Source organism: Pseudonaja textilis, chromosome 7 (assembly GCF_049901715.1).
Source record: "Pseudonaja textilis isolate UNSWEBS1 chromosome 7, rPseTex1.2, whole genome shotgun sequence".
Taxonomy (NCBI): Eukaryota; Metazoa; Chordata; class Lepidosauria; order Squamata; family Elapidae; genus Pseudonaja; species Pseudonaja textilis.
In genome coordinates, this window is record NC_141996.1 from 22,203,712 (window position 1) to 22,224,002 (window position 20,291).

General features: G+C 37.9%; 1 protein-coding gene across 4 annotated transcripts in view; it reads left to right on the forward strand.

The window, feature by feature from the left end:
• Positions 1–20,291, forward strand: part of MTUS2 (microtubule associated scaffold protein 2) — a 73,103-nt gene that overhangs the window by 43,577 nt on the left and 9,235 nt on the right. For all 4 annotated transcript variants that reach the window (XM_087937216.1, XM_087937213.1, XM_087937215.1 and 1 more), the window contains exons 2-6: positions 3,300–3,366; positions 10,371–10,585; positions 11,698–11,803; positions 13,055–13,128; positions 17,616–17,714. In XM_087937216.1, the coding sequence (XP_087793342.1) occupies positions 10,418–10,585; positions 11,698–11,803; positions 13,055–13,128; positions 17,616–17,714 (447 nt within the window). In that variant the 5' untranslated portion in view covers positions 3,300–3,366; positions 10,371–10,417. The remainder of the gene's footprint in view (positions 1–3,299; positions 3,367–10,370; positions 10,586–11,697; positions 11,804–13,054; positions 13,129–17,615; positions 17,715–20,291) is intronic.

The window sequence follows — 20,291 nt, forward strand, 5'->3', positions numbered from 1 at the left end:
AATCATTATACTAAAATACCGAACTGGTTGTCAACTATGGAAATACAAATATACCCAAATGCAATGGATCTGGGAAAAAAGAGGAGTTACAAAGATCTATTAGACCCACAAGGAAGATTAAAAATGAGACAAGAATTACAGCAACAAAATATAAAGATAGATTGGTGGCCATACATGTAAATCCAGGCGAGATATCAGAAGGACAAAGAACAATTTTGTTTCTGTATGGAAAAGCATCAATTAGATAAAATTCTACAAGAAATGGAAAAGAAAATGATTTCAAGAATATATAACTTTCTACTAGATTTTAAAATGGAAGAGGAGGTGGTCAAAGAGATGATGGTGGTATGGGCGAAAAATGTTGGCCATAATATAGACCTGGAAAATTGGGAGAGAATGTAGGGATCAAATTACAAACTAATTACATCCACAGGATTCAAGGAAAATTAATACAAAATGTTCTACAGATGGCACCTTCCTCCCGCTAAATTGGCAAAAATGTTTAATTCAGACCCAAATTGTTGGAAATGTGGAAAAGAAAAAGGCACTTATTTTCCTACCTGGTGGTGAAAAAATATTGGAATACAATTAGACAATGGATAGAAGAAATCATGAATCAGAAAATTGAATTTAATCCGGAAACTTTTTTATTAGGTATAATAACACAAAAATGCAATAAAACAGATAGATATATTATGTTACATATATTAACAGCTGCAAGGACTTCGTATGCACAACTCTGGAAGGTAAAAAGGGTTCCACTGGAAGGCATGGTTGTTTAAAAAAATAATAAATTGTATAGAGATGGACAGGCTAACGATGAAAATAAAAGACAGAGAAGATTCAATTTATTATATGGCCTGGGATGCCTGGGATGAGTGGTTTAGAAATAAAAAGAAAAGAAAATGGCAATTAGGAAAAGAATGAGGGAATATGTAAATGTGTACCATGGAGAAGATTGAGATGTAAGGATAAAAGATATTGATTTATAATAAGAGTAAGATGCAATGGTAAAGGAATAAGTAAATACATATACTGAAAAATGTGAAGAAATGCAAAAGATGTCTTGATGTTGATAACAATGTATAAAATTTTGTTTTATGTTTTTTAAAATTTAGAAACTTAATAAAATTTATTTTTTAAAAAAGCAAGGACATTGAGATGATATTTGGACTGGATGGTAATCAAGAGAGGGAAAGTAATTAAAATTGAAGGGGTGGAACCACGAGTGGGCCATACAGCAGACATATCAACCAGTTACAAGTACTTTGGTATTACACAGTCACATGAGAACCATGAAGAGGAGGCAAGTAAACAGTAACAACCAAGTACCACCAAAGGGTAATGCAGGCCTTGAAAAGCCAGCTCAAGGGGAAGAACAAGTTCCACACCATCAACATATATTCCTACCAGTCATCAGAAACCCTGCCGGTATAGTGAGTTGGCCAAAGAAGAACATGGAAGTTGCCAATGTGAAGATCTGTGATGTGATCACAGTGTACAAACTTTTTCAGCTCAAGCCCAACACCCAGAGACTGTATACCCATCAAAAACAGAACAGGTGGTGGGGTCTGGTGTGCATCAACGCCACTGTCCTGAACAATATCTAAAGCATCCAGGAATGTATCAATAAGATGACATCCAAGAATGAGCTACGGAGAGAATGCCTCAGGCAGCAGCAAACATAGGCAGAAGATCAAGCAGAAGAAGTGCCATGGCAAAACAAGATCCCCCGTATCAAATATATCATCGGCAGATAGCTGAGGTGGCTGATATTGAAATGATTCTTCACAGGTTGTCTAAATGTTGAAAAATGGGGGAGATGCCGTTTCAGAGGAGTACATTCCACAAACCTCGGAACAAATCCTTTTGACCATTCCTGAGAGATGGGTTTCTGACGGTGGAGCACCTTCAAAAATGTTTTTCCTGTAGGTCTGAGAAGCTGGACATGTCCATAATGGGAGAGGAATTCCATTAGTCAGGTCTTAAAGCCATTTGGCAGCACCTCATTTATTTACCACTATGAGCAACATACATCACACTGATTCAGTAAAAAAAACCCCTCAGTAGTATCTTAATGAGAGCTGCGGTGGCACAGTGGTTAGAATGCAGCACTGCAGGCTACTTCTGATGACTGCCAGCTGACTGCAAATTGGCAGATCGAATCTCCTCAGGCTCAAGGTTGACTCAGCCTTCCATCCTTTCGAGGTGGATAAAATGAGGACCCAAATTGTTGGGGGCAATAGGCTGACTCTGTAAACCGCTTAGAGAGGGCTGTAAAGCACTGTAAAGTGGTATCTAAGTCTGTAAAGTGCTATTGCTATTATGATCCCTCAAAGGATCATTAGGATGCTTACTAGGATTGCTTTAGTCTTATATTTTGTTTGAGCATCCGTTCAATATTTGGCTTTTTAAAATTTACAGTTAACTCACTTTTATCCCATTTCTTTCCATGATCTGAAAATTTAAAATAAAGATTCATGTAGTTAGAATATTCACTGTTTTTCTGTATATCAGTTACGTTCCGATACAGGTGTCTTTCAAACATTAAAACAATAAAGTTATTTTTTTTATTCATCTTTTGATCTTTACTAAGAGATTTAACTCATTCTATTTCAATATCTTGTATAGTGTAGTATAAAAACTTTATTTATTTGGGAAAATGAGTAAAAAAAATCCATCCAAGTCTTCTGTTATTTGTCTTTTCTTATATTATCTTTTATTTTGCCACTGGGATAATTTTTTTTGTGGTTTAAAGTTGGAAGAAGGAAAGTATTAGGTTACTTAGAGATGTATCCTAACTGGTATTTCCATTGATGAAAGTGAATTTAAAGGCTACTTCAAATCCAGTTAAGTCATATTTACAAAAAAGCTAAATGCAAAGGTTTATCTAAGCATTGTCATTTAAGCAATAATCCAAGTCTTTTAGCATTTATCCCTCTCAAACAAAATATCAACCAAAGGTGAGAATTCATAAATGCATATGTTCCTCCAGAGAATCTAGAAAGATATAAAATTCTGATTACCATCCCCAAAACACAATTGAACACAATATTTTGGAGAAGTGATATGCACTGAGACATATACAGTGAAACTTTGATTTGGCAAACCTTGATGCAAGAGCCTTTGGCTGAAACAGGTGATGTAATAAACTATAAACAAACTACACATCTTTGTGAATATAATATAACTATTAAGACTTAATATGGTTTATTGAACTGAATGTAGACAGCAAATTAGTGGAAGTACTTTGTGGAAATAAATGAACTGATTGCCTGTTTTTGATTGTTTTTTAACAGAATGAAAGTGCCTTTGTAAAAGAAAAGGAGATCTCAGCTGAGCTTGCAAATGTCAAGGATGAAGTTGGTAAGTAGATGCTAAACAAGCAAGTTAAATATATTCTTTGCTGGTTAGTTTTTTTAAAGCAACAGGGTTCTTATTTCTTGTTCTGTGAGATGAGATGATCTGAATATATCAAGGCAGGTTTTTATAGTTGTCAGGGGACAATAATTTATTCTTAGTGGTTGCAAAGACAGGTTCATAACCACGCACAGCAGAACTTATCATGCATTATCTTTAGTGTTCTCAGATGATTACCTGGCTTTTTACCTTGCTTTTCAACCACATACTGCATACATAATATTTAAATAAATATAAAAATCCAGACTAAAGCATTCAACGATTCTGTGGCATATTGACATAATTAGTCAGCAATCAATAATTAAAATCAATCTGCATCACTAATGCAGTGGGAGCTGTAGCTAATATGATTACCCCACCCTCACTTTTTTAAATAACAGGAACAACAATAGATACTCTGATTTGAAGCAGTTGTTGACATCTTTACTACCATTCAATTTAACATATTTAGGAGTCAAGGGGAATCCTGAGGTAAAAATGGTTGATGATAGAGCTACATTGCTGAGTCTGCTTCATAAGCTTACAAATAAGAGACAGAAAGCAGCAGAAGTATTATGGGCAACAGTGCTCATGTTAGCAGAGAAATAGCACCACTATTTTAATTTTCTGGGTGAGACAACTGTCATTGTGAGGCTAGAAGGAGAAAATAATTTTAAATCAAGCTTCAAGACTTAATAATTTTCACTGAGATATAAAAGGTAGGAGAAAAATACCCATCTGTAAAGCATTACAGTCTTTGCTGAATGTAATATCTTTGTAGCCGCCTTTGTTCCTGATTTGCAATAATGATGCATAAACAGAAGTGTAGAACCCAGTCCTGTGCACCAATCTAAAAAAGATTCATACAGTTGGGAACAAATGCAAAGAAGATTTAAGAAAAGGACAGTCATCAAGAGACTGGAAACCTGTTCTTGTGAAAATGACTAGGATATGTTGGCCAAGAGAAATGGCTATTGGTAGCACTAAACTAGGCTCAATTGATCTCTCTTTGGACCTATTATGCAAAAATCCAGTTCCTTGGAAAAGGCTCTAATGCTGGGAAAGCTGGAAGGAAAAAGAAGAAGAGAATGACCAGCAGTAAAGTGGATGGACCCACCTACTATGGTAATGAAAGCATCATTGAAAGACCTGAAAGATCAGATTAGGGATACATCATCATGGAGAAAATTTATCTGTGGAGTCATTTGGAGTTGAAAATGTCTTGATGACAACGTAATCAAGGGGAGTTATCAGAACTATGAAATGCAGAGTATATTGGTTATGGAGCTTGACTGGTAGCAAATTCTAATTTATTCTCAGTCAAAGAAGCTTTCTGAGTAACTTTGGGCCAGCCTTTTTCTCTTAGCCCAACCTATCTCACAGAGCTGTTATAGATATCAGTGCAAGGAAGAAGCCCTATGTATCCCATCTTCAACTCCTCAATACAACAAACTATAGTCCCAGAGTACAGGCAGGAAATAATAAGGTACACAGAGGCAGCTTCTGGTAGAATGTTGGGAAAAGTGACTATTTTAAAAAAACATATATGGTAAGGACAACTTGGCAATGAGATCAGTATTTTTTTCAGTTTGGGAAATCAATACTTGTTCGCTTTTCTTACTCAAAATATGTTTGTCAGATACTTATTTCAGTCCTCAGACTGAATTTACAGTATGCAACATAGTGTTTCACAGAAGTCATATATGTTGGAGCAGCCACATTGAATTGATTCTCCTCTTTTAATTGTAGAACTGGTGATCAATTTGGGGACTTACAGACTGTATAAGCATAAGGAGTTGATTTTTGCAGCAAAAAGGGCTTTTGTATTCTATATGAGATAGAATACAAGAACTAGACAAAGACTTTAGATCACTTTCTACCAAGTGCAGAAACCCAAACAAAGCATCTTTGACAAATGCTTATTTAGCTTCTAACTGAACAAACCAGAGGTGGTATTCAGCAGGTTCTGACCAGTTCTGGAGAACCGGTAGCGGAAATTTTGAGTAGTTCAGAGAACAGCAAATACCACCTCTGAATGGAGATTTTACAGTATCCTTCCCCTGCCACGTCCACCAAGGCATGTCCACAGAACTGGTAGTAAAAAAAAATTGAATCCCACCACTGGAACAAACACAGTGGAGATACATTCAGCATCACCCTTGATAACTGTTTTCAAGGATTTGTCAATGAGAAAACCTTGGGGATCTAGAGATGTGAATGCTAAAACAAAATATTATCATGCATGCACATATGTTCTTGTTTCCTTTTGAATGCAGAATATAAAATACATAAATCAGTAATTTCTGAGGTTTTGTTTTGGCCAAAATCCATGAAAGAAATGGTTGCACCATTGCCATTCAGCTAAAACTTCAACTTACAATGTTAGAAGCCTTGTAACCCAGAAATGCATTACATTATTGGTCTTAACTATTGCCCTGTCCTATCTAGTACAGACATGAGTGATATAATTCTTTTGACATTTCACTTTTCTTCCCATTATAAACAATACTGCATTTGGATTGATCTTTGCCAGTAGGTCAGATGCTCAGGGAAATCATATCAGCTCAATGCTAAGAAAACATTTGAGGGCAAGTGCTGTGATTTAACTTTCAACCATCTGTCAGATCAGTAAATATCATTTTCCATGGAACTTACTGTAGCCTTTAGGTCACAGAGGAATTGGCCAAAGAAACAAAATTATATCTTGGCACTCCCCTTAGTAGGATGTACTCTGTGTTTTCTTATAGTTGTGCCTAGTCATAGGTGGGGTTTCCTGCAGCCGTTTTGGCATGAAGACTAGGTATGTGATTTAAAAGTTGTAGACTTGTTCTTGGCTGAGATTTTAACCCACCCTGTTACATAATCCTTTGAGTAATGGTTAGGTAAAGCTTTATTGTGGCATTGGCCAACATATGTACACATCCGTATATATGATCATACACATAAAATTCAACAAGTTTAAAAGCTTAATTTTTCTTTGCAACAAAAACATCAAAGGGATACTGCAAAAAAGTTCTGATCAGTACAGATGTGTCTTAGAACCTGCAAGTATCTCAAACCTTTTTGCTGCCATCCCTAAAAGCCCGGTATCAACATACCAGATATATAATGTAGCAGAAATCTCTAAAAGTTTTTTGCAGACACTTATCCTGCTCATTCCTCCTTTTTTTTTTTTACTGCAACCTGAATTTTGTAGTGCCAAAGTCTTCTAAGCAAAGTTCTGGTTCCTAACTACTGCCACAGCAACTTTCTGTTTTTCCAAGTTGTTTTCTTTTTATACACAAAGTTCCTAAAGTCTCCTTCCTGTGGATCAGAGGTGGTATTCAGCAGGTTCTGACCAGTTCTGGAGAACTGGTAGTGGAAATTTGGAGTAGTTCGGAGAACCGGTAGTGGAAATTTGGAGTTGTTTGGGATACCACCTCTGACTGGCCCCACCCCCATCTAATTCTCTGCCGCTCAAGTCCCAGCTGATTGGCTGGGTCTTCTTTTGTTGCCTGCATAGGAGAACAGAGCTGGAAAGCAGGTTAGTGGGGTGGGGAGAGAATGAGGATTTTACAGTATCCTTCCCCTGGAGTGGGATGGGAATGGAGATTTTACAGTATTCTTCCCCTGCCCACCAAGCCACACCATGCCTACAGAACCAGTAGTAAAAAAATTTGAATCCCATCATTGCTGTGGATGGATGGAAATTTTGGTCTGGTTGAGTTGTTGGAAGAATTTGATACCTATTAATACTTTTATGAGTTCAAGGACTAGCTAAGATGTCCCAATAGTTACTGTTGACTCTGATTTTCGAATATAAGATTTCTGTAAATGAAGCTATCCACTTGAGTGCCTTGAGTTATGCTAAGATTTGACAGAGCAATAGTTGCTGGCCATGGTTATATTTTAGTCAGTGGTAGGATTCAAATTTTTTTACTACTGGTTCTGTCGGCGTGGCTTGGTGGGTGTGGCAGGGGAAGGATACTGTAAAATCTCCAGACAGAGGTGGTATTTGTCAGTTCTCTGAACTACTCAAAATTTCCGCTACCGATTCTCCAGAACTGGTCAGAACCTGCTGAATACCATCTCTGATTTTAGTGCTGGAAGCTGGAAGTTGATGGGTTATCAAGAGGAAGGAAATAAAGTATGCAGTAGGAAGGAAGGAAGGAAGGAAGGAAGGAAGGAAGGAAGGAAGGAAGGAAGGAAGGAAGGACATGTCTTTCTTTACAGCATTAAAGTTTCTTTGGAAATCTGATATAGAGCACAACTTTGTTATATTGCTAATGATGTGAACCCACATTTTATGCTCTGCTTGCGCCTGTTTTATTAAACCTTTTTATTACAGAAAAGTCATAAAGAAATTGAATCTTGGCTCTTTTAACATTTTTCTCAGTTTGAAAATAAAGTGCATATGTGTAATGGTGTATAAACTGACAGGGTTTGTTATGGCAAATGCTGTTGCAGAGAACTAACACCAAGTTAGTAGTGTGTATATAATCTCACTATACGGCTTCATCCCTATCATAAGTGTTGTATTTTATAAAACAGTGTCTCAAAATCTACATTTTTCTGCCTGCTACTTATTTGGTTTCAGGTTAATATACACATTGCATGATTTGGCAGGTATTCTTCTATTGGTGCAACCTATACTATGCCTGTCTCATTAAACAGATGTTTGAGTGGCAAGTTTCAATTTAAAGCTTGAATGGTTTCAATTATACTGGATTCCCAGTTCTGACTTTGAATGTATTCTTGTTTGATTCTTGATAGTTTTTATGCCACAATGACAGGTTAAAAAAAAAAAACCACTAAAAGGTCACTGAACAAAATGACGGAATTCCTTAAAGCAGTTAAGAAAACTAGGGAAGAAATAAACAAGCAAACAGATTGTTAGATGAAACATTGTGTGCTCTCGTGGTTATACTGTTGTGCTAAGATTGAGAAGAAAGAAAGAAAATACATATACCACAATATATGCCACCATTTCCACTTCAAAATCTATCAGATTTAGTTGTCCCAAAGGTGCTTTCTCCAGAAGACAACTGGACTTCCGTGGGGTTTTTTTTCCTTTGAAAACATTTCATTTCTCATACAAAAAATGTTTTCAGTTTACTTTCCTATCTATGCTCATACTGACCTTTATCTAGGAACTTCTGAAAGTCTTTTCTCTTGCTTTACACAAAAGAACCAGGGAAAAATTCTTCATGATGTCTTTTCTATCTGCCTATCTGTTTTTGTTGTTTTGTTAGTGACATAATCCAAGTTATGTGATCCACTCTTTCTCTTGACCTGCATATTTTCCATTACTGACAAAGTGTATATCATTGAATCTACCACCAGACTCACTCTATTGATTCCAAAGCCATCCTGTAGTTGCCTTGGAAAGTCTGTCTTCTTTAACACATGTGGAATAATATCAGCTTCCATCTGAGATACTTCACTGGATGATGGTCTTCAATCAATATTGAATATTCATGATAATAATTATTTCCTGAAGAGATCTTCTGTTTGAAAGTTCTTTGCTGTTGCCATCTGATTTCTTCTACACCAAGACATAGCTTGCATTTATAAGTGGTCCTCAAGGGTGGGATTCAAATTTTTTAACAACCAATTCCTGTGGGTGTGGCTTAGGTGGTGGGCATGGCTTGATAGTCATGTGACTGGGTGGACGTGGCTTGGTGGTCATGTTTTTGGCTGGGCGTGGCCAACTCAATATCACTCACATTGAGGCACGCATCTCCTTGCCTGGCCTTTCATGACTGTGAGGATGCTGCAACAGTCGTAAGTATGAAAAACGGTCATAACTCACTTTTTTCAGTGTCATTGTAACTTTGAATGGTCACTCCACACAAGCAAAGTACCAGCAAAGGAGGGGGAAAAAACCCTAGAGAAGTTCCAGAGACAGGAAGTCTAGTCCTGCCAAGAATGTAATAAGAGTTAACAGAGAGTCAGTTTCTGTAAGCAACACCAGAATGTTTTCTTCCTGCCTTCCTTACAGGATTAGGCCAGTAATTTCTTCTAACAACCCATTCTCTGAACTGCTTAGAATGTTAACCACCGGTTCTAGCGAATAGGTGTGAACTGGTAGAATCCCACCCCTGGTGATCCTCATTTAGCAACCACAATTGGTCATTAAGTAAAATGGTCACTAAGTAAAACCTGAATTAACTTGCTGGATGTCTGTTTTCAGCTCAACAATTTCCCACTCTCTCCACTTTTTAAAAAAAAAACGTTTAATAAAGAATTTTACAGAACAAGAAAAGCAAATATTCAGGTTTAAAGAAAATAAAAATAAAAAATCCGAACAAGTGAATAAGCAGAAAAGGTAAATCTCCCAAATTTTCACTGCAGGTGAAATTCTGCCTTGCTAGTTGGTAGGCTAGTAAGTCTGATAATTGCATCTTAAATATCCAATTATGCATGAAGTAATATTGAGAATATTGTTCAAAAAAATGATAGCTCTAAATTATACTACTCACTAAAAGGTTTACAGTTGCAACGTTAATGAATTTATCACAGCAATATCTAGAATTGCTGCAGGTCAAATATTCACTCAATATTAGAAAAAGTGTTTGATATTCAGTACCTGAAGTGAAAATAAGATTTTAAAGATATTGTGCCCATAGGTAGAGTCAGGGTTGGTGGTTTTGGCAATGTTCAGTATGTAGAAGTGTCCAAAAGCAACTTTACCTGAAGGAATTGATGTGATTTACAAATCACTTTCTATAAATATATGAATAGATGTCCTTTGCAACCATTTAGAAAGCAAAGTGAACCTCCCACCCATCAGTTGACTATGTCACCTGAGGCTTTTCCTTGAAGCAGGACCAATTTATTCCATTTGTGATAATGAGCGTGATCCATTTCAGCACATTTTCAGTATTTTGCTGAATGGGATTTCCTGCCTCTTCCTCTTCCTATTGTTCAAAGGAGTCCGTTTAATCCCGACTTTTCTGCAGATCCTTAATGTGTGGTTCTTCTGTCCTCAGCTCTCAACACAGGGAAATACGAGACACTGCAAAAAGAGAAGGAGGAGATGGAAAAGAAGTTTGAAGGAACTGTGCAGAAACTCACTTGGCAGCATCAGGAGGAGCTCCTGGTACTTGAAGAACGTTTGCAGTTACAGTACAGTGCTGAACTAGAACATCTGCGGGAGAACCATCAGGTCAAGCTTGAGAGAATAAAGAGTCAGCATCAGGAACAGGTTGGTCATGTTCACTCAGTGTAAGCTCACATGAGAGTGACTATGCTCCATGAGTTGACGGGCAATCTTCATTTCTGTACATTGCAGCTAAAACACCTTTTTCAAAAAAACCATATATATGTGTTTGAAGTAGGTACTGTTGGTTGGAGGATTTTAGTGTGTTGTGGATGATGGGAGTTTACTGTTTTAAACTGGATGGTACCAGAGCCCCACGGTCATATGACCATGATTTATGATATTTTTGCCAGAAACCAGAATCTACTTCCAGTTTCCAGAGAAAAACACCGCATAGTGAACAATGGGTTCACTTAACCACAATGCTCGCTTTATGGTATTCACTTAACAATCACTATAAAACAGGTCATAAAGTTTAATGCCATCATGTAGTAGTCTACGTTACAATTGTCTGATAACCAAGGACTACTTGTACATAAGAAATGCTTTTATGGGGAAAGTTGATTGCAAAAATAGTAGATTGCAAAAATATATTACATTGTATTACATTATACAATATATTACATATATTACATTGTTCTGTCCAACCATGGCTTCAGAACTATTTCAACCTGGTGCAAGAAATTATATAAAGTACAGTATATAACAGAGTTTTGGACATGAAGCACCATAGCTGATAGGTATACAAAATATATCAGGTTAAATCTCTGGGGTCCCTAGAGAAACCCCTAACTGGGAAACCAAAGAGATAAGAGGATATGCAATGCATTCATAAAAATAAAAAATGCAAATCATCTTTGCAAGTCAACTGTAGGAACGTATGCCATAGTTCAAGGCAGCCTGCTATGCAACAAAAGATTTACAAATACAATCAGTCAAAAGATTCATAGATGTCATCCATGAACAAGCTAGTTGAAAGGCGGGTTGGAAGAAAATCTATCAGTTAGGTTTTGGCTCCGCAAGAAGTTACTTTTCTCACTGTTAAGAGGAACTTGCTGAAAAAAATGTGTTTCAGATGTAAAAACTCTATTGGATTAGCTCTATCAAGTGTAATCCCTTGTTTTCATAAGATCTAACTGTTCATTTTCTTTAAAGTTCTTTAAAGCCACCATACCTAGTTTTCTTCTTCTTATACTTGTGCATTGTTATTTGAAAAGGTGGATGACATTGCGGCAACTCAGGAAGTGGCAGTATTAGAGATGGAAAATAGTCACGCGATTGCCATTGCAGAACTTCAAGAAGAATATGAGCACAAAATTCAAGGTAATTCTGTAATCCCAGCAAGCACTTATTCTACTATTTTAGATGGTGATCTCTGAGCAATCAGTTTGTGGGATGCCTTCCCCGGAATAGTCCAGGAAATTATACTATACTATATTATTTTATATTATATCATTATATTACACTCATTTCTTACCTTGTCCCTCTAAATATTTTGCCTATAATTCCCAAAAATCTTGATCATTGATCATGCTGATAGGATTTTATTCATCCAAAATGTATGAAGAGTACTAAACTGTCTCTTCCTACCATCATAAATCCATATTAAACCTCACACAGTCAAATTCCCTTTTTGTACATATTAGTACGGAGCTATTGTCTCAGCAAAGCTTGCTAAGGGAATAATAAAAATTTCTGTGGTATCTTTTTGACTAGCAGTTTTATTATGACATAGTTTCCCTAGCAACAGTTTCTACCTGGGGACTTCTAATCTATCAAAATTGGGCAGGATAAAGTTAAAGGCAAGGCAAATGGCCCACAAAAATTGGAGAAGCTTTGTCTACCCAAGAGGGGCACTGCTTTAGAAATAAATATTTAGCAACAGTCTAAGATAGAATATTATTAAAAGCACTAATGACTTTCATAAAGAATAGAATCCTGATCATTAAATATCAATACTGCTTCTCAATTATGCCATCTTCTAACCATCATTATTAATATTTTTCAAAATATTTTGGTGTATATTAAATGTATTTTACATCTCTGTTATGAATGTATTTCTCACCATTCTTTAATAAATAAAATCCCACTTCTTGTCTAAACTATTGTGCTTTTTTGAAATAATTGTAAGAATTAACACAGATATTGCTTCTTTCCAATCATGCACAGTTTATGCAGTAAGATTGCCCTCTTGTGAGTGAATTTAGCATTGAAACAGGTTTTATTATTTATGAAGTCAAAGACTTATAGCAATTAGTTGGGCTATTAAATTTTAACACATGGGTTATTAAACCACAAATTACTGAGGGTCAAAAAAATGTCATCAATATTTAAGAGGAGGGGTATCTTTCTTTCTTTCTTTCCACACTGTATAGGCCGTCAGCTGAATTCACAGCAGGAAACTTTTAAATTCACTAGATCACAGTAACTGAATCATCAACTATTCATTCAACTGTTCCAATTTTTTAAAAAAATTAACAATTGCAATTTTCATTGAAATCATATTAAAATGCAAAAATTGGGCATGCTCATGAACTATGTGTGATTTCTTTTTTTAAAAAAAATCCCATCTAGAAATGAAGTCTGCTCATGAGCAAGAAAAAAGAGAACTTGAAGAAAATTTTGAAAAGTTGCGCTTGTCACTCCAGGTTAGTATTTTATTCATATTCTGGTAAAAAAGATGTTGCTTGTTATATTATGTGCGTCTCCTGGAAGAGCAAAATTATTCCAGCAGTTCAGAAGCAGCATCAATGAAACAGACTTTAAAGTGAGGAAGACTCTAAGGAGTATTGCGTCTATTATGATACCTGCTAGTTTTCCTTTCCACCAGCTGTACTTGTCTACTATTTCCCTGAATAGTGCTATGAGATTGCACACAGACGATACTTAAGAGTTCCTCCTCTCCCAAGGATTAAGATTTCTGAGGTAATATTTTTGTTGTTTGTTTATTCCCCTGCTTCAAATTATGTTTGAAGTTCAAACAACATAATGTGTAAAGGCAGCAAGTGAGGAATATGCTGGCAACATGAAAGCATTGTTTCTCTATCCTGATTCATTTTTATTAATAACCTGGATTAAGAAGTTGAGGAAATCACATTTGCATAAAACCAGGTCTGGCTAATGTTTTTAGAAGAGAAAAGGGGGATCCAAAAAAGATCTAGACCGTTTGAACAGAAAGAAACTTTAGCAGGAAGAAATAGAAAGTCCTGCTAAAGAAACAATGTCATTCTCGGATGAATTCACAGGATACAATCCTGCTCTATTCTGCTTCATCAATCCCAGTTTGGGCTACAGTGCCCAGTTCTGGGCACTACAGTCTAAAACAGACTTAATTGGATCAAGTTCAGAGAAAGGCTAACAAGATCACAGGAAGAGTGGACGCCAAACTCTATGCAGTATAATTGAAGGGACTTGGAATGTTAAACCCGCAGAAGTAAAGTCTTCAGATCTCTAAAGAGTTATCATTGTAAAGGAAGAACTGGACTTGTTCTCTGCCAGAATCAACAGTTTGAAATTATAGAGAAGGGGTTTCAGGTCAACCAATAGGTGTCTCAGGAAATGGTATGTAGGTCTTCAAAGAAGAGGTTAGGTAACCATCTGTCCAGAATGCTTTGGTGAAAGAGGTAGGATTAGATGACCTCTGGGGAAATTTCCAGCTCTGTGACTTTGGCAGAACCTGTTAAGGGTGCTTTGTCTATATATTCATGATATCCGAGCTACCAATGACTAGCTGGGAGCCATAATGCACAGCTTGATGAAAATGTCAGTCCCTTTGTGAAACAGGCCAATTTCATGCTTGGAGGCAGTAAAAATGAAATTGAAAAAGGAACTGCTAATATAATACTGCCCTTATACAATTCTGTGATAAGACCACACTTGTGCTATTTGCTCAGTAATGATTTATAGTGGCTTCCAGCTATGACAGGGATGATAAAACTGTAACAAAGGCAGACTTTGGCTGTTGTGATGCTGGAAGACACTATAAATTACTAGTGAGGAAATGTCCTTGGAATATTGTGTACCGTTTTTGTTATCAAGACTGAAAAAGGATATCTGCAGAGCTAGAAAAGGGCTGGCAAAATGATCAGAGGGCTGGAGCAGCTTCCTTGCAAGCAAAGATTATAGGAATCCTCCACTAGCTTTCTGAGTTTCCAATTAATATTGGAATCAAGCACATCTAAAGGTAAAGGTGTCACCTGTCCAATCTTGTCTGACTCTAAGGAACAGTGCTCACCTCCATTTCTTAACCAAGGGAGCCAGTGTTGTCCAAAAACATTTCCATGGTCATGTGGCCAGCATGACTATATATTGAGGTGCACTGAATGCTGTTATTTTCTTACCGAAATGGTACCTATTTATCTACTCGTATTTTCATACTCTTGAGCTGCTAGATGGGCAGGAGCTGAGGAGAGTAACGGGAGCTCACCCCTTCATGCCGTGCTCAGGGCTCAAACCTTTCCAACTGACAAGCTCAGAGTTTTTATCCACTGAGTCATCATGCTTCCTCAAGTACATATACCAAACACATATATGTAAATTATAGATTATTGATTTATGCATTACCTTTGCTCAATGGGTTACAAAGTCAGATTTCAAAAGGTTGCATTAAAACCAAATTGAAATCATCATAAATACCATAATATAAAAGAGGTAAAGGAAAGGACAAATGACTAAACCTATGTTGTGACAAAATTTTAAAACCTTACATATTGCTTGCTGTTGCAAAACAAATAAGATGCTTGCAACTTTATGTCACAATATACATTTTGGCATTACTGTATCACAGTTAGGAACAGAGGCATGGCTATCGCTACTAATGAACCAGTATTTTCAAATACTGTATTCAGTGTAAAAGAAATGAAGATGATGCTTGGCTATATTCACAAGCCCCTGTGGACTATTTTCTCTATGGTTTATTCAAGAAACTACATTAACATACTGAAACCTATTCTCCTTTATTGGTAAACCCTAAACATTATGATTTGCCTTAAAAGTAACCAAAAGGGTACACTAGGCCAGATGGGAAGCATTTTCTGTGTTTTTGAAGGGTGAAATTGATACCTTGACACTTGTTGCAACTCTGGCTTAGAATAATGTGGCAGCATAGACAATTGGCATTTCTTAAACCAGCGGTTTGCAACCTGCAGCTCTGGAGCCACATGCGGCTCTTTCGGCTCTCTGCTGCAGCTCCCTGTTGACTGATCCCACCACTGGCTGGCCCCTCCCCTCCCCATCACTCCTCACCTGGCCTGAGAAGGTAAGGGTGATGGCGGGGGATGGAGACTCGTTCCATATTTCAGAGCAGGAGTGAGTGAGTGATATTGAGTTGTCCACGCCCACCTAATCATACCTGTTGTTAAATTATTGCCTCCCAGTGTTTTCTGTGGGAAATGGGTCCAAATGGCTCTTTGATTGTTTAAAGTTGCAGACCCCTATCTTAAACTAATACAACCCAGACTTGCAGAAAGATTAAAACTGCCAACTTCATGACAAGGACAAAGAGTCATTGGTGGGCTCAACTGCTATAAATCCTCAAAAAGCAAAGCAAAAAATCTTTTAACTCTTCAATGGACAGGAGGAAAATAAGACACTTGCTTAAGGCTTATGCATATGACATTCCCACACACATACATGCACACATCATATCTTGTTTGCTGTGTATTCATCTAGCTGTATAAAAAAATATAAGAGTCGTTTCTGTGTTTGGGATCTTAAACACTATCAAAGTTAAATACTTTCTCCTTAAAAGACAGGCTGGGCTAGAACATCTAAAAACTCTGAGACAGGAAGCAGAATGCGTCCCAGATTCTTGCAAGCTTGGAAATGGACAACTGCCAGCTCCAGAAAGCTGCAACATTTCAAAGACAAGGGTAGTTTTACTTCAGCTCCAAATGCTCTGCCCCTGAGCTCAAAATAAGTTGACTTAGTTACTAACACAGATAACAATTTAAGTTCACAGAGATTCAAAGCTGGTGTAGAGACCATGTTTGGAAGTATGCAAGAGCCTACAAAGAGGGAAAGCGTGAAAGCCATTATCCCGTACCCATACCTTCTATCTAAGATGAAAGTTGATCATGCAGGCCACAAGAAACCACATTACGTATCTGATATTAACACAGTTGAGAAAGTCCAGAAATATTTCACAAGAAGAGTTCTCCACTCCTCTACTCGTTGCAGAATACCTTATGCCACCAGACTCAAAATTCTAAACCTAGAAAGCCTAGAACTACGCCGCCTTCGGTCCGATCTAAGTATAGTCTATAAAGTCATACATTGCAATGTCCTACCAGTCAACGAATACTTCAGCTTCAACCATAAGGACACTAGAGCAAACAATAGATACAAACTCAAGGTTAACCGCACCAAACTTGATTGCAGAAAATACGACTTCAGCAACAGAGTGGTCAATGTCTGGAATGCTGTACCTGACTCTGTGGTTTTTTTTCCCCAAACCCCCAAAACTTTAACCTTAGACTGTCTACTATTGACCTCACGCCTTTCCTAAGAGGTCTGTAGGGGGCGTGCATAAGTGCAACAACGTGCTTACTGTCCTTGTCCTATTGTTTCTTTTATATATATTTTTTATTTTTCTTATATGTATCCACGTATTCATAACTATGTTTTTACTTATACCTATTGTCTTGTAAGCAATTGACAAATAAATAAAGTAAATGAATAAAAGAAGAGTTATACCAGAGGAGTAAGATTTACAAACAGAAGAATGTAGAAATGAGGGAGGAAGTGCCTGTGCTGTTTCTACAGCTCAGTCCCATCCTTCTTCAGTTGGCCCCTCCATGTCAACCACCAACTCTCCTTTCAGTTAAGGAAGGGATATTTTATGTAATCAAAACAGTGAGGGAAAATGACCATAAAGCTCAGGCTCATCCCTGCAGGGGAGAAGACCCTCCTTTTCTCCTCTCCTCTTCTCCCCTTAATTGCAGGCGCCAGTAGGGCACTTTCTCAACATTAATTAGTAGCTCATGTCTGACAGATTTGCCTTGAGGCTCTATGCTACCAATCTTGGGTTTTACTTAAAACAATTACTTTTTCTTCCCCAGAATAATTGTCTAAAATGTTTGCCCAGAAGTGAATTAGATCGTCATTGAGAAGTGATTGTGTTTAATATCATTTACAGGACCAGGTAGATACACTTACTTTTCAAAGCCAGTCTCTAAAGGACAAGGCAAAACGATTTGAAGAGGCATTGAAGAAAAACACTGAAGAACAACTAGAGGTAATCAATATGTGTTTGTACATTATTCAGTCTAACTGAAAAATACAGGTGCTCTTCTTATTCAGTGACATTACAAGAGGAATAGTGATCCAGACTAAAGGGCCTACTGATGGAAATCTAGCCTCAATGTCAATGAATAAAGTTATAGAAATCTAAGTTTTGAAGAAGTTTTGAATACTCTGTTGTAACAACTCAATACGTTTTAAAGCATCTTCCTTGCAGCCTACACTAGATCACATAGCAAGCCCATCTCTAAACAAAGAAATGCTGTTTTCCTCTTCAAAATGCCTTTAGCCATAGCATCTAGATGTGAGACCAAAAAAACCTTCTGTGATGACCCAGAGTGTAACACAAAGGTAGCAATATCCAAAATGTAAATAAATGTCCTTTAATGCCTCCAACTTGGCCCCACTCTTCAATAATTCTCAGTTGGAGATAAAACATACTCAAAAATAGTAAGTAATAGTAATAGTAAATAAGCTATACAGTCCAAATTTAATGTGCAGATAGAGGTGAAAATAAAGGCCAAACAAACTACAATGATGAAATTTCCACAACGGAACAGGAGAAGTATTTACCAAATTCAAGGAGATAACAAGGCACAATCTGTTGGCAGGACGCCAACCAAGATAACCTCAAACCAAAATAAAACACACTTTGTCTCCAGCATTTGCCAGAACGCAGGTCCAAACTCTTATGCAATTCTCACATCTGCAGCCCATGAAGAGGATCAAGACCCTTTCCTCCTGAGGAGACCATGTCTCTCCCTTATCCTCTCCTCCCTGTGTGCCTTAGGATGGATATGGGATGGGCCTGGGTCCTCCTCTGACTGCTCAGCCGGCCTCTGCCCTTCCCCAGCCTCCTCCACAACCTCCAGAGCCACCCCTCTGCTCCCTATTGGCTGTTCCTCCTCTCCCTCAGAGTCAGTCTCCACCAGGGGCATGACACCTTCCACTTTCAAATGAAAATATTTGTAGCTCAGGACTGACATGAGATGTCCTTGCTGCTCTCTGAGCTCAGTTGTTTTTCTTGCAGATGTTTCATTACCCAAACAAGGTATCATCATTGACATCATCAGCAAGTCTGTAAGAAACATCTACCACAGATGTGTCAAACTCACAGCCTGTGGGCTGGATGCGTCACGCACTGGCCATGTCCATGCCTGGTTTAGCAAAGGGGGGGAAAGTTGTGATACATCATGTGATGACACGGTGACATTGCGAGTTTGACACCCCTGATCTACAAGAAAACAACCAAGCTCAGAAATCACCAAGGACATTTCACTTCTGCTTGCCTTTACTTTCCTTCCTTAAAAAAATAAATCTCTCTTTCAGTGCCTAAGTCACTTACTTTAATTTAGTGCAGCTATCAAGGAGGCAGGTAACCCATCAGTAAGACTTTATCTTTGTGCTTTGCTTCTGTTCCTCATAGAATACGGAGGGTGGTATAACATCATTTGTGTGGTCAGAGTGGAAATAAATGCTCACTCAAGTTCTTGGGTTTTGTCTTAAACCTGAAGGACTTGCAGATGTTTTAGGCATTAATTTGCCTCTTAAGCCAAATATTGAGGAAAAGAAGCTATTAAAAGAGGTAACAATTGATCCTTGATAATGCTCTTTCCCTATAAAATAGAAAAAACCCCAAAGGCTAAAGGTGTGACCTCCTTCTCTGAGAGTTCAGAGGGGCTATGTTCTGACCCAGCCAGGTTTCCAAAGAGCAAACACAGACAAAGGCAGCAGCCCCCACCTTTTAAAGTTTAATAACGAATCCTGTTCTGAAGGCTGCTTTCCACTAATTAGCTCCAACAGTAAAGAGCCTTGCCAAGTTTTTTGTCAAGGCTGCCAAAAACCCAGAGATAAGAACTAATTTATAAAATTCTCCAAACACGAACTAAGATGTCCACCAGTTGAGTTTCAGAGCTTCTTTGCTGTCTGCAAAGAACGCTTTTTGAAACCTGGCTTTTATCCTCTTGAGGGAGGGGCCATTACCTTGCAGCCTTACTCCTGAGTTGCCTGTGCTGCTGTAATTGTTCTTTCCTCCGAGTAATCCTTCATGCACATGCACTTGGCACAGGCTCCTCGGGAATCTCCTCATCACTGCTGCCAGCCCCCACAATCTCTGAAGGCAGCAGTCCACTCCCTGATGGTCCTGGCCCCTCATCAGAGTCCTCGCTCTCCTCAGCCATCTACACCTACAGCCGGCTAACCACAACAGGCTAGGAAGTTGCAAATAAAATTAGAGTACTTTCGGAGTCAGTGGCCCTTGAATGACTTTCTTTAGTGTTGTGGTGGAGCATGTGATGAGATGTTGTTGGTCCAGTGGGCTGTCTGATATTGACATAAACTGGCTAAATAATTGTATCATTTCAATTTGGCTTTTAGATCATTTTTGCGATTGGGTAACAAGGCTTAGATTGCTTTGTCCTTCAATCACTTTCTCTGCTTTCCACTTCTTTCTGATGGGCAGAATCAAAATGTTCACTTTCTTCTATCTTATGCTGGTGGAAACCTATGCTTCTTTGCTGGTTCCGTCAACACGAATGGCAGTTGCACTCATCTCCTAGCACTCAATCTGGGT